The sequence below is a fragment of the Corvus cornix genome, chromosome 4 (assembly GCF_000738735.6).
Source record: "Corvus cornix cornix isolate S_Up_H32 chromosome 4, ASM73873v5, whole genome shotgun sequence".
Classification (NCBI taxonomy): domain Eukaryota; kingdom Metazoa; phylum Chordata; class Aves; order Passeriformes; family Corvidae; genus Corvus; species Corvus cornix.
Window position 1 is genome coordinate 62,299,574 of NC_046334.1, and position 15,276 is coordinate 62,314,849.

Consider the following 15,276-nt stretch of genomic DNA (forward strand, 5'->3'; position numbering starts at 1 on the left):
ATCAGAAGTGGGAGGTCATGTCTTTCTTTTAACAGAGCTGCAATTACAATACTGTTGCTAATATCGTTACCATATCAGCTGGATAGAAAAGGCCTTTTAGTGAAGCACAAGTAGATGCTGTTTAATTTACAGACTAATTTTCCATTAGCAAGGCAATTTGCCACTGAATTCTTTAAAGGGCAGATCCCTAGCAATGCTCAAAATAAAGACCTACTTATGCAAGTAGATTTCAGTAAGTGGTGAAAAGAGGTAAATAAACAGCATTTACCCAGCAGCAAAACTAACACTGCATTTGTTAAAGTTATCTGTGCAAAGAAGGGTGTAGATTGACAGCAGTACGTTAGATTCTAGCAAGCAAATAAATATTTCTGTTCTCAGCTGTCCCATAGAAAACTTTCTGTGATTAACTGCAGAAGCACAAGAATATGCCCATTTGCAGATGATATACCAGTGAAAACTATAACAGATGAAAGTAAGAATAGCAAAATAAATGTATTTTGTATAAGCACTGAAACAGATCTTCCTTGCCTTCCTTCAGCCTTGAGGGGGTGATTTCTCGTTCATATCTCTTTCTAGTGATCAGATTACTCTTAAACCTGTATTTGGGGAGAAAATATAACTGAATTAATGTGTTAAGCTTTCCTTTTGGAACTATCTCATTGGATAATATTCACTGAAGGTGTAGGTTGTATTTCAGGAAAAGGTTTTTCAGCCAGAGGGTGATTGAGCTTTGGAACAGGCTCCCCAAGGAAGGGGTCACAGCACCAAGCCTGTCTGAGTTCAGGAAGTATTTGGAAAATGCTCTCAGACACCTGGTGTGGTCCTTGGGGTGTCCTGTGCAGGGCCAGGAGTTGGACTCAATGATCCTGATGGATGCCTTCCAACTCGACATATTCTGTGATTCTATGACCAACTAAATCTGTGCTGAATTATCTGATAAATGAGAGAGTGTGCAGTGAGTTGTAAAGATGAAAACCCAAGAAAAGGCCAAGAATGGGAAGTGGCATCTTCTGAAATATTAGTTGCAATTGAAAGGAATTAACTGACTCCTATAAATTCCCTGATTCAATATAAATATCCCAATCCTGTCCAGGATGTAGTTAGGTTTAAATGATGTAAAGTTATTATCCTGTTAAAGAGTGGAGCACATGCAACCTTGATGGTCTAAATGGAGTGGGTGCTTTGGGCAGTGGGCCCTGTCATTCCTCTTGGGAAACTTTCAGCACTAGTAAGCACACTCTGCATAAGCAGATCTGGTTTAGTGGTTAAAAACCAGCTATTTATATAACACACAAGTGAAATTTCATAGTGCCATCCTAATCTCAAGTGGTTTTTTCATCGTCTCTTCTGTTTAAGAGGATCTGATAATTTTTATCTTATTTCTACTGTAAAAACATGCAAAGCATGTATTTGAGTCAAAATCCCCTGGAGGATATAATTTCGACAGAATATTGTGCCATGATTGATTCTCCCCTAGAATGCTGTAAACTGCCTAGTGGTTTAATAGTTTGCTATTTGAAATACTGCATGTTAAAATATGGAGATCTCTGTATTTGGGACTGCATCTGCTGTCATCTTCCCGAAGTTTAACACTTCTGTTAGTTTTGCAGGAATCTGAATTCTCCTCAGTACTTTTTGTCAAAATATTCAGTGGCTTCCTAGTCAATATTTAGGTAAATCAAGTATTTCTGCTTTCAATTCTTTTGTATTTTTCAGAAGCCCTGCCCCCTTTTTTCATGTTGCATATTTCACCAGAATCTAGATCTAGCTACCACTTCATCAAGTCTTAGAGTATTTCATTTAACAGTTTCGGTTCAATGTGAAAAACTTTACAGAATGTGATTAAGGTTAAGGTTAAAGCTTCTGAGTTTATGCATGTTTCATACTTACATCTTAAATAAATGTTGTTTTATAATAATTTTTCAGCATGCAGCAACAAAACTAAAATGTTGGTCTGACTTCTGCATTTCAGTATTAGAATTAAGCCTCATTTCTTCCACCTATGGACAATATAGCAGTGGAAAGGAAGACATTGAAATTGTACAAATGTGCAAATATATGTTTTTAAAGGGTTTTGCTGGTTCTACCAGAAATGAAGTAAGCCTGTTTATCAGAGTTTAGTTCTTGCTCTGAACTGGAAACTTCTTACTCAAACTTGCATCAGGATTAGATCCAATCTCTCTTGCTCATGTGGATGCAACCCTTGTTTTCTCCTCTTTTGTGACAGGTAACCTGGGGTCCCAGCTGGTTGAGTATAAAGAAGAGATGTACATAACATCTGACTGTGGGAACACGTGGCGTCAGGTAGGAAGCATAAATCATCAAAGGAACCTGGAAATAATTTTAATGTACCAAATGTGATGAATTATGTAATGCTTAACTAATCTTTAGATACTCTTTTGAAGGAGGTGGTATTATCATCTCCAGTTTGCTTAGAAACCAAGAGATTAAGAAGGTGATTTGCAAAGACTCAAATTGATCAGGCTGTCAGGTTCTGCTAAAGTTAAAATATTTTGGTCTCTTTAAAGATCTATAAGTATCTTATGCAAAAAACATAGTGTCTGTTTAGGTTTTTAATAATTTAAGTAATCTTCCTATGCTAATGATGAAGTGGACTTGGGCTAGGTCTTGCAGTACAAACATGCCAAGCTAAAAGACATGGCTTAGGTACAAAGGCAAAAATTCTTCTGCTTCATAGTCTGAAAGCTGTTACTTAGCATAAACTTTTTTCTTCATTGGAACTGAGAAAGTGAAAAAAGATTAAAAAAAAAAAACTTTTTAAAGTCTTTTAGCATGATTTAATAAATTCAGGGACTAGAAATACCAAAGTATTAAAAAGACAACAATGATGTAGTAATGCTATTTGAATTTTGGATGTCTTTTTCTTCCACTGATTAGTGTCAGTTAAAGCATATCACCTTTATTATGTATTGTTTCCTAACTTGCTCTGTCTCAGTGTGGTGGGTTTGCCCTGGCTTGATGCCAGGTGCCCACCGATCTCTCTTTGTCACTGCCCTCCTCAGCTGGACAGGGGAGAGAGAATATAACAAAGAGCTCATGGGTTGAGATAAGGACAGGGAGAAATTGATTACCAGCTACCATCACAGGCAAAAATGACCTGACTTGGGGGAGATTAATTTGAATAACAGACTAGATAGTGAGAAATAAACCCAAATCTTAGAACATGTTCCCCCTACCTCGCCCTTCATCCTGAGCTTGACTTTACTCATTAATTCTCTACCTCCTCACCCTGAGTCACACAGGGGAATGTGGAATGGGGTCTGCAGTCCGTTCACCACACGTTGTCTCTGCTGCTCTTTCCTCCTCAAGGGGAGGACTCACACTCTTTCCCTGCTTCAGTGTGATGTCCCTCCCAAAGAAGACAGCTTTCAATCAACTTCTCCAACATGAGTCTTTTCCATGGGCTGTAGTTCTCCATAAGTTCTGCAGAATGAGTGCTTCCCATGGGCTGCAGCCCATCAGGGACAGTCTGCTCCAGCATGGGTCCCCTGTGGGACCATAAGTCCTACCAGCAAACCTGCTCCAGCATCAGCTCCATGTGTGGTTGCAGCCTCCTTCAGGCATCCATATGCTCCAGTGTGGAGTCCTCCGGGGGCTGCAGGTGGGTCTCTGCTCCAGCATGGACCTCCATGGGCTGCAGGGCACAGCTGCCTCACCATGGGCTGCACTGGGGGGTGCAGGGGAATCTGTGCTCTGCCACTGGAAGCACCTCCTGCCCTGCCTTCTGCCCTGACCTTGGTGTCTGCAGGGCTGTTCCTCTCTCATATTCTCAGCTCTTCACTCCTGCTGCAGTTGCTGTTGTGCACTTCTCAAATACATAATCCCAAATGTGCTGCTGCTGTCACTGATTGACTCTACCTTGAGCAGTGGTGTGTCCATCTTGAAGCTGGCTGGTGCTGGCTGTCCAATGTGGGAAAGCTTCTCTAGAAGTGTCTCGAAGAAGCCACCTCTGTAGACTAACCTGCTACCCAAACCTTGTCGTGCAAACCCAATACACTCAGCACAGGGCTATTTTCTTTCTCTATATATGTATATATCAACAATTCACAGTATCATATAGATTCTACCTATAATATATATCCAGGATAAAAAAAAGCACCCTCAAAAATTTTTTTTTAAAAAAAATGATATCATTTCAGTTAAAATAGTATTGTAGTGTTCAACTGAAATAAATTTTTTTTATTTTCTGAGAACCATTAAGTGTGAAAATGTTCTCAGTAGTGTTACTGAGCTTGGGGAATTTGAGATTAAAAAAGAAAAATACAGACAGTTTCTTATATTACTATGGTAGGGTGCCACTAGTACTCCACAAAGTACTTTAAAAATAAATGGATTTTTTTTTAATGACAATGTCCTTTGATTTTTAAAAGATAAAATTTTATACCAAATACCTTCTTGAAATCTAGCATACAATAAATGGGTGTTTAAATGCAAGAGCCTTCCAGCATTTACAGTGGGTACTGTGTTGTTTAATACTTCTTAGAGGCCTCTCATAATTTGTTGTCAGCATTTGCCAAAGTTTTATAGTTTTTCTGGGGTGAAAAATAAGAAGAAATGAGTGAATGAGATCAAATTAATATTTTCAATGGTTTTTATTTGCAGAGACACTCAGGTAAATAATATGTGTTGAAACTTGACCCTAAGGTGCCTAATTATGCTGTAAAATCAACCATAAATTGATCCCTCATTGTGGCAGTCAAAATGGCAAACATCGCTAGTTTTATTTTAATTAAAACTGCTATGAAGCCTTTGAAAGAGCTTACTCAATTCTAATATTTGTGATCAGAATGAAACTGTAGATTATTTTATGTATTTTATGGCCTCACTGTTCATGATCATTTCTTCCAGAGGACAGCAGCACATTTCCTTTCTCTGCTGGAATTCATACAACAAAAGAAAAGGCTTCAGTCAGGTGGTAAAGGAATTTAGATAATTCAGTAAATTGCAGGTCTCATGAACTGGTGAAATCCCATGCTTTGGCACAACTCTTTGTCTGAGTTTAAGTCTCTGCCTTGGAGACTTTGTGGTTGTCATTAACAAGGGCCTGGCACCTTTCTCACACGCTCACATGATGTTGCAGAGCTGTTTACAGAGGAGAAAAGGAGCAGTGTGTGCTTGTGTATAGAGACAGAGAATGCAGAAAAGCAAACGTAAGAGACTTAGGAGAAAATGTACTGCAGGAAATTAAATAAACCTTTCTTGAAATAATAGCAGTATTGGTTCAAAGGATTATAGGACTTTGGGGAAGGTTAAAGATCCTGTAATTCAACGGTGTGCTCTGAGACAGCATCAAACATACAAGGAACATCTCTACAGGAGGTTTCCCAGAACTATTTGTTAATCCTTCCCTGTAGGAGATTCTGGCTTCATGGTGCTTCACCATTCTTCATAGATTTTTCTGAATATTTGACATAAGCTGACTGTTCCTTTTGCTCCTGTTCTTGAAGTTTCACAAATTGTACAAGTTTTCCTCTTACCTTTTGAGAGGAGTGGTTTCCTGTCACCTTTGAATAACTTTTTAGATGTTAAAAGGTGATTATCAGGTCTATGCTGAATATAGGGATTTTCCCCTTGGAAACAGCAAACTCAAATCCACTGATTTTCCTAATGAACCAAATTTCTGAAGTGGTTTTTTTTTTTCTTTTTTTTTTGCTCATTGGTTGGACTGTCTAATATGGCATTCCTCTCCTGATGCATGATAAGACTGAATGCAAAATTACAAACTTTATCAGTACTTAACATAATGAAATGACTGCCCTTGATGTCTTGACATTACTGGCACCCCATTTGGGAAGATTTCTTTACATTAGCATGACAAAATTGACAGTTTCTGATTCTTAACTGGGACCTGAGTCTGCAATCCATTCTCGCTTTAACAACAATCTGCTGATCATTTTTTCCCATAATTTCTTGACCATCTATATATACTTAAATTATTTTAAGGCTTGTGAGGGTCCTTATTGCTCTTTACAATTGCCTGAAAGGAGACTGGGGGGTAGATAGGTGGGGTTTGGTCTCATGTCCCAGGTAACGAGTGACAGGACAAGAGGAAATGGACTTGAGTTGCAGAAGGGAAGGTTTAGATTGGATATTAGGAAAAACACTGAAAATATGGTCAGGCATTGGAACAGGCTGCCCAGGGAAGTGGTTGAGTTGCCATCTCTAGAAGTGTTCAGATAATGTGTTAATATGGCACTTGGGAACATGGTTAGACAGACTTGGCAGTGCTCAGGGTTCATGGCTGGACTCAACGGTCCTAGAAGTCTTTTCCAAATTTACTGATTCTATGATTGGTTTCAACTGAACCCCTATTTCCGTAGCTTGCATTTGATGTGGTCATATAAGGGTTCAGGAAGACTTCCCTATTAACAGAGGCAGTGTTCATAGGTAGAAACGAATGCCTAAATGAGAGTTTTGTGAAATTAAGTAAATTCTGGTGATAAATGGAAATGTTTGAGAAAATAACAGAAGGTTACCAACAGAAGGTTGGTAAGGAGGATTGAAAACACAGCCACATGACATGCAGCTCCAGTGTCAAAACCCACATATATCACACTCACACTAGTAGGTATTTGGTCTTCTGTGTTGGACAAGTCAAACGTCTGTGTTTAGATAACATAGGCCTGTGATAGAGGCACAGTATCAAACATGCCTGAGATCCCTGCCCTGCTTCAGCAAAGACCAAAGCAGAGTGGTAAATTACACCTGTGCAAACCCCTGAAATACAGCTGAAAGCAGCAGGCTGGGTGATCCTCCAGCATGGACTGAGCTCTGCAGTGTCTTCATCCCCACTTGTGTGTCTCTGCCCAGGTGCTGCTTCAGGGCTCACCTGGTTGGCCAGGTAATGAGAATAAATTTATTATTGAATTTCATCTGTGGTTTTGTGGTTGTTCCTGTGTCCTGCCTGTGCCAGCTCACACAAAAAATAAAAACAAGATTTGTGGTTATAAGTAACCACAATACCACTTGGGTTGGTTCCAGTTGTTCTTCTGCCTTTTGTGGCTGAGGTGATTGTTGATATATCTTGAAACCATCACTCTTTTCTTAAGAAAAAAAATTAAATTTGGACCTATGTACTCTACAACATTGCACTGTAAATAGCAGTAGTTTAGGAGGTGATTGGCAAGTAACTTAAACATCCATGCCATGAACTGACTGTAGAAGAAGGAGATCTCACCTTGGCATTATCATGAACTATGTGGGCTTAGAATCATAGAATCATTTAGGTTGGAAAAGACCCTTAAGATCGTTAGGTCCAACTGTTAACTTAAGTGCCAAGTGGACCATGAAGATGTAGCTTAAGGTGAACTCATGTTTATTTGAAAGATTTCTCTATTACACCAGGAAAACAATATCAAAAAATGTTTTAATGAGCATGAACTCTTAGGATACTCTGTTAAGTGCTAAGGATTACCTTGTGTATACACATGAGGTTTTTTATTATTTTTCTAATACTGATTTCTGTTCACAGTTGTGGTTGCTTCTGCTATTTCACCAGCATCTGTTAAAACACTGTACTTGAGATACAGCAAAGAGAGCAAGAGAAAAGTCTGGCTTTCAAAAGAAATGGCATAAATAAAAGGAAAAAGTCAGCAACAATAAACCTTTCACATTTGATCTGCTGCCAAAGTAGCTCTTGCAGCAACAAAATGCTCAGTTAAGCTAATGAGGTTACACAGAAAGCCTTTTGGATGTCTAAGAACTAAATCTAGATCTCTGGAGCTTTAGTCTGATGCTTTTTTTTGTTGGAATATTATTTATCTGTGTCAAATCCTTGTGTATCAAAGCAACTTGGAAAACCTTTGGTTAAGTGAGAATACATGTTTTCCTGCAGGCATCTTAGGAGATAGATGGTAACACTTCTAAGCGCAACATAAAAGGATGTAATTACAGCTTTTCAGCCCTGAGAAGGTCCAACTGGCTCATTCTGTGTAGAAAAGCTTCTGTTTCCAGATTTGAGTTTAGTAATGGATATCACTTGATGAAAGAAAAAAGTAATCTCAGGAAATTTTGTTTATTTTTTTGAACTTCTGTATTGCAAAGCAAATTGTATGGCATATATTTCTCTAGGATCACTTAAACATGCTCTCACTGATTTCATGGAGCTATCCCAATTTCTTCCAATGGATATTCTGACCTGAAATAGCTGCAGAAGTTGTTGGGACAGACATAGAAAAAAAAGCATTTAGAGCAGAAGGAAGAGGACAGAATAGAAGCTGACATTGTGATTATAAAGCACAGAATGTGCACAAAAAATTACAGAAATAGTTTATAAAAATCTTGTTCAGTAGTGACTGGCTACTAGTAAGGATCTGAATAGATTTACTGCCTGCTTTAGTTAGTGGAGAGATGTATATCAGAATTTGTGGCCTATTGTGAACTCACATATCTCATCTTCTTGGGTCTGAACTTCATCTCTCACACTGGGACCACCTTTCCCTCGATCCTTTGCAAACTGTTTGCCTTGGTTTTGTTTCCAGAAAGTAGAGATAAGTATTTACTTTTGTGATGAACTGGCATGAAACTGCTAATTCTTTTCAATGTATTGAAGATGAAGAATTGTTTTCATATGGCTTTCATACATTTTGTTTATAAAAAGTTTGAAGTGTGGGCAAGAAGAACATGATATAACAATGTCATTAATATGCCCGTAGTGTGTCCTCTGTGCTTTATAGTGTGCTAAAGCAGGGTGTTAAAATGGTACATGAGGAATTGCCATGGTGCTTTTCTGGGAAGGGCTAATTTGTATAAAGTGGTGCAGGTATCAGCTTCCTTTTTCTTCAGCATGGTGGTGAAACTTTGGGAGACTTGGTGTCCCAGCACATACTGTTGCAGTTTGGTTTGAGGGAAGTTTAGAGGAGAATCGAAACTCTGCTTGCTTATCTGTCTCCAGCTGATCTCATCCTTTTGAAGTGCATCTAAAATTAATGTCTGTCCTTTACTGAATTCTCTTCTAAAATGCACAGCTGGGTGAGTAAGTAGATAGGACTATAAATGCCTCATGTCAGGGTTTTGCCTGTAAATTGGCAACATTGAAAAACCGATCAGACACTTGAAGCCCTAGGATTCCCATAAAATATGTTCTTAATAGATGAGAGGAAGACTGAGTTCTCAACCCAAATTAAGTGCTTCCTACTTTTGAAATAATGGTGAGTGTGCTGTAAGATATTTTCACCCCAGCTTTGGTTCAGTCTTGCTGAGAAATCCTCTAAATGTAGCATTTAGTTTTGCCAAAAAAAGAAAATTTGGTATTGTCAGTATTTTTTCATTCACAAGGCAAAGTAAAGCTAACCTTTATGGTTTTCACCTTTGCTTTGTCAAAGCACATAGAAGACTGCATGCTTGTCTATAAATGCTAAGTGTGTGTGATAATTCTCATGTATCACTTGCTTCTTTGTTAAATGAACTTTCACAGGTTAATAAAATGAGTATTCTGTCTTAAAACAGATTTGAGATGTAAAACAGGAAACCTGTGCTTTTATTTTAGCACTGCTGATGACCTCTAGAAAAGGAATTGAAATAATTTAGGAATTTTTTAATCCTTTATACCATTAAATCAATAGTACGTGTATTTTGGTCCAAATTCAGAGTGGCCTCCATGGTACATCACATAATATTTTAACTTAAACTCACTGACACTGGAAATGAGGAAAACATCCTTGCACCACTTATTTCACATTCTGTAGGTTCTGGAGAGTATGTGAGAAAGTCACAGACAGCAGTTCTTTTCCTTTTTTTCTTAGAATTAAACTACAAAGCATTTTATTCTTCAGGATACACAGAATATGGCAAACACCAAAGAAAGGTGATGGGTCACTTGGTGATATATAACAGGAAGGAATGCAGAATGCATACTATGAGAAATGTAAGCTTGGGCTAAAATCACTTTAGGCAGTTTAATCTGACTGTGATTTGAACCTGAACATTTTCTGATTCACCTGCTTAACTTTCTTTTCTTTTACAGCTGGGAGAAATATAAGAGTTAACCTGACTTTTATGTCCTTTTCAGTTTGAAGTGTGGACATTATAAAACATAAGTCTCTTAATTCTTTTTTGCTTGTTCATTTTATTTCAGCTGTTTTGTACATTTGCTTAGCTGGCCTTTCTTTGTCTGACTTGTAGGTCTTTGAAGAAGAGCACCACATCTTGTACTTGGACCATGGTGGAGTTATTGTGGCTATCAAAGACACCTCCATCCCTCTGAAAATACTCAAGTAATCCTACAGTCAATTAGAGTAGAGCTGTTGTGTATTCAAGACCTCAGGCAAAGTTCAGAGTTTAAGATAAGCATTTCAATGTGATCATGTATGAATCACAGGTGGGGTCATCTTAATTTAACATTCATTAAGTCAACAAAATGCAGTTGGATGTTTACTTAAGATTACTTCATGGTGCTGAAGGTACCATGGCATAATGCATCAATCATAAGAAGCTTGTTTCAAAGCATTTTGATATAAAATATCTAGTTTTAGACTGCACAATAGTGCAGCAAAACATGGTAACCTTGTGTAATGGCACACAGAACTATAATCTTCAGCATAAAAAACTGTAAGACATCTTCATCACTTGTGAATTGTTTGTTTTCGCAGAATTGTGTTATATACATGAGTAGGAACTAAGCTCTGTGCCTGGTTTTCTGGGATGAAAGCCATTGTTAGCCTACTATCCAAAAGACCTGGAGGAAATGTGCAGAAGAAAGAGACTTTGACTCATAAATTTTGGACGCACATTTGAAATACGTTTTGAAATATGTTTTGCTGATTCATCAGTATGTTTTGCAAATGTTTAAGTGGATGGTAGCAGCTGTGAAGGGCCATCATCATCTTGGTGCCTGGAGTTACTGCACCTCCCATGTTTTCGCAGTTGGCCTCTCGTGTTTCACTGGCCTCTGCTGAACAGGTCTATAGCTTAGAGACTACTAGAAAGAATGAAATGTGAATTAACTTGCTTTTGAATAGTCAAGGTAGCAAGATAGTTTGTTGACAGAGCTCAGTTTTTAATCGGGCTGAGAAATTTTATTGTTGTGGAGAATTTATCACACCTTCTCATAAAAATGGGAATCCCTGGATAAGTTGCTGAGAAGAAGATCACATTAATGTCATGCACTCTCTAGGCATACTGTATTTTTTTGATCAAAAATCCTAAGCTTTAGTAGTGAGGGGATTTTTTAAAGTGCATTCTGTTTGTATAGCAATAGTTGTAAATGAAAGCCATTTCTGCTTTTTTACAGGTTCAGCATAGATGAAGGCCAGTCCTGGAGCACACATAATTTTACCAGCACTTCTGTCTTTGTAGATGGATTACTTAGTGAACCTGGAGATGAGACACTGGTCATGACGTAAGGTTTTAGTTTCACCTCTATTTTCAGGGCTCTCTCTATGCACTTGCACAGATTTTCAGCTGCACATGTATGAGATAGTCCTTGAGTCAGTGGCTTTTGCTTCTCGCAGTCACATGGACATTTACACTAATGTCTGATCCTCCCTGGTATGTAACCTGTCTTTGAAATTATCTGACTGCAATATTTCAGATTGTAAAGAAGTGTTGTTATGCTCATATGAAATCTTGCAAAGTTACCACCAGGGTAATAGGACTGTAATAATAGGACAGTAATAATAGGACTGCAATACAAATCTGAAAGATGTAAGGAAAAAAAATAACTATTTCCTCTTGGGGGTATTTTGTTTTCTACAGATTTTTAGTCAGACATCAGAAGTGTTAAACATCTATTGTCTTCGCAGCGCAAGTAACTATAGTGTTGTCTTAGTAAATAGCACTGCAGTACTTGGTGTAACCAAGCACTGTGCTAACAAATATTTGTTTTTATTCTGTGCAGTGACAGAGGCAGATGCTGTGAATAGAGCTAAAAATAACCAAATTCTGCAACTCAAGCTCCTGTTTATCTGTCTTTTTCCAAAGGAGCAGGGACATCTGGATCTGAGCTGCACATTTTGCTCCGTCTCTGGGACAAATTCTAGTATTTTAGAAGTGTCTGAGAGTAAAAAACACCTGTCCAGTCAGGGAGAAAGGCACATGCTGTCTGCAGCTGGAAAGGGGAATGCACTCAGGGCAGAGCATGCAGGTTGTTGCATGTGCTCCTATTGAAACAGTTTGTGTGATCCTTTATATTGGAGCTCAGTGTGCTTGTGACAAGCTTTTTCTCTCAGGAGTTACAAATCGAGCTGTACCAGTAGCATTTTCCCCAGGGAAAAATAAATTAATAGCCCAATATATAAAGGACCCTCAGCAAAACAGAAATCCTACCCAATATACTTAAAAGTGTTGTGCCAAGTTCATAACACTGTGCTGTGCAAAGGTGGATTTGGTCTGTTGGTTATTTCTCTCTTTCTCTGCTGCCCCATTTATCCTCCATTATATAGCTATGACCTGAGAAGAACAGTATTACCCCATCATCTTCCACTTCCCTCAAATACAGGTTTATTTTTGATGTAATATATGCCACATGAAGACACTTATGCCTCTGAATGAGGGATTTCCATTGATTTCAGTAAAAGTAGACGGATCAAAAGCTTATCCCAAGATGTACTTAGGCAGATAAAATGATGTGTGATGACTATATGCACTGGGCTTGGGTTTTTTTCTTAGTAAGTATCATTAAAAACCATGATTCTGTGAAGATGTGTTTAAATATCTGCCTGAATGGGCTAAAGAGCTCTTGTAGAACCTGATGCCTTTTTAAAATCATCTATCTGAAATATATAGAACTGTAGCTAGATTTGGTACATGAGCCCAAATTGACAGCAAAAGCATCATGTGACTTGTGTGTATCTAACGGCACAGCAAGAGTCTGACCCCAATACGTAATGCCAGGCTTGTGGGATCTTACTTTTTAGCTAGTTTTATTGAGCATGGAGGGCATCAAACACATAATATCACAGATTGGACCTGAAGACACGTGCAAATTTCGTACTGGATTCTAAAGATAATGAGAAGAATAAACCTGCAGTGTGTGTTTCATTGTTGCCATTGTATCAGCTTCCTTGTTTCTCCTGCTGCTTTTGACTTCAGGGTGATGCTGCCAGCCCAGTGGTGCTCTGTCTGACTTTATGTCAAGATCTTTTGCTGTTTTCTCTGGCTTAATTAATTTTTTCTGGAAACTTATTCTTGTACTAAGTTGTGATTGACTTAATCTACAGTGATTTGTTGCTTTTGAGTAGGACACATTCCCTGGAAAAAAACAGAAGCCAACTATGCCATCTTTTCCATTTTATTAGATAAAATTTTCTTTCAAGTAGAACATAGTAAGATGAGTTTGTGTATGGTAGTGGAAATAAATTATTAGTGTCTTTCACCTTAAGGAATCCCCAAATCCATTGACAAGGACCTAGTCTGATATTTTTACTAGTACAGGAACTGAACTAGTACAGTATTTTTTACTAGTACAAGAATTTGATTTTCTTCTTTTGGTATGGAGTGTGTTTGAATAAAGACTTTGAATAGAGTGCAATGCCAAAATCCACATAAAATAGGAGAGATAGCATAATTCTGAAGTGGGAAGGTGATAACTTAAAAAATGTGCAGCAAAATTGAGGAACAGACTATTTCATTTAAAGCTTCTAGAATAAACTCACGAAAGAGTCAGAGAATATTTTACTTGTACTGAAAGTGACTGTTACAGCAAAATCCTGGTTCCACTGAAGTCAGTCTGTCTGTAAGAGAGATTTCTCATTCTCCAGCATGGTGTCTGGGATATTGACCTGACTTGTAAGTGACTTGCATTTGAATTCCAGTTCTGTCATAATTTATCCAAAATCACAGAATCATAAAATCACAGAATGGTTTGGTTGGAAGGGATCTTAAAGGCCATCTAGTTCCAACCCCCCTTTCATAGGCAGGGACACTTTCCACTAAACCATGTTGCTCAAAGCCCTATCCAACCTGGCCTTGAACACTTCCAGGGATGGGACATCCACAGATTCTCTGGGCGACTTGTGCCTCAGTAAAGAATTTTTCCTGTAAATCTAATGTAAACCTAGCTTGCTTCAACTTAAGGCCATTCCCCCTTGTCCTATCACTGCATGCTCTTGTAAAAAATCTCTCCTCATGTCTCTTGTAGGTCCCTTTCAGGTACTGGAGGGTGCTGTAAGGTCTCCCTGAGTCCTCTCCAGGCTGAACCTCACTTCTCTCAGCCTGTCTTCCTAGCAGAGGTACTCCAGCCCTCTCACTGCACTCCTCTGGACTTGCTCCAGCACCTCCACATCCTTCTTATGTTGGGGACCCCAGAGATGGATGCAGCACTATGGGTGAGGTCTCATGAGAGTGGACAGAGGGGCAGAATCCCCTCCCTTGTCCTGCTGCCTACTGTGCTCTGGATGCAGCCCAGGACACATTTGGCTTTCTGGGCTGTGAGCACGCGCTACTGGCTCGTGTTGGATTTCTTGTCTACCAACACCCCCAGTCCTTCTCCTCAGGGCTGTTTTTAACTCATTCTTCCACCCAGCCTTTATTTGTGCTTGGGATTGACCCGAACCAGGTTTAGCACCTTGCACTTGGCCTTATTGAACTTCATGAGGTTCACACAGGCCCACCTCTTGAGCCTGTCGATGTCCTTCTGGATGGCATCCCTTCCCTCCAATTGTCAACCACACCACAGAGTTTGGAGTCATTGGCAGATTCTCTGAGGGAGCACTTGATCCCACCGTCCATGTCACTGACAAAGGTGTTAAACAGCTCTAGTCCCAATGCTGACCCCTGAGGAATGTCACTCAGGACTGTTTTCCATTCCCAGGTGAAGTGGTCTAGTAAGCTTTACTGAAGAAACAGAAAAATGTGAACCTGGTTGCCTCAAGTCTTCATTTCAGAAAGTTTTGTGTTTTCTCCAAAACAGAGGACAACTAAATGTTGACTTGTCAAAAGTTGTCATAGAACTCAGTTGTCATCTGTCAGTCAACATTAATCTAAATCATTCATCGAAGTCCCCTGCAGTATTCAAGATATGTACACACAAATGCCAAGGAAAATATATTTTATTCCATTGTGCTCTGCAAAAGACCTAGTTAAGATTTTTAGGAGTTTTAGTGGTAAAGTATTCAAAAACTTTAGGAAACTCTTTCTGTATAAAAATCAATTTCTAAAGAGTCCTAGTTAGGAGTTTAGGAAAGATAAGCAATAAAATATTCATAAATTTTAGGAATCTTGATCTGTGTAAAAATAAACTTCTAAATGAGGAGCTCAAATCCAGTATTTATTGCTAAATGAATAAGTAAGGTTTGCTAAGAAATTTTCTCAAATAAT

At 38.7% G+C, this 15,276-nt stretch overlaps 1 protein-coding gene across 6 annotated transcripts in view; it reads left to right on the forward strand.

The window, feature by feature from the left end:
* Positions 1–15,276, forward strand: part of SORCS2 (sortilin related VPS10 domain containing receptor 2) — a 544,237-nt gene that overhangs the window by 475,988 nt on the left and 52,973 nt on the right. For all 6 annotated transcript variants that reach the window (XM_039550615.1, XM_039550614.1, XM_039550616.1 and 3 more), the window contains 3 exons: positions 2,228–2,304; positions 10,144–10,235; positions 11,252–11,359. In XM_039550615.1, the coding sequence (XP_039406549.1) occupies positions 2,228–2,304; positions 10,144–10,235; positions 11,252–11,359 (277 nt within the window). The remainder of the gene's footprint in view (positions 1–2,227; positions 2,305–10,143; positions 10,236–11,251; positions 11,360–15,276) is intronic.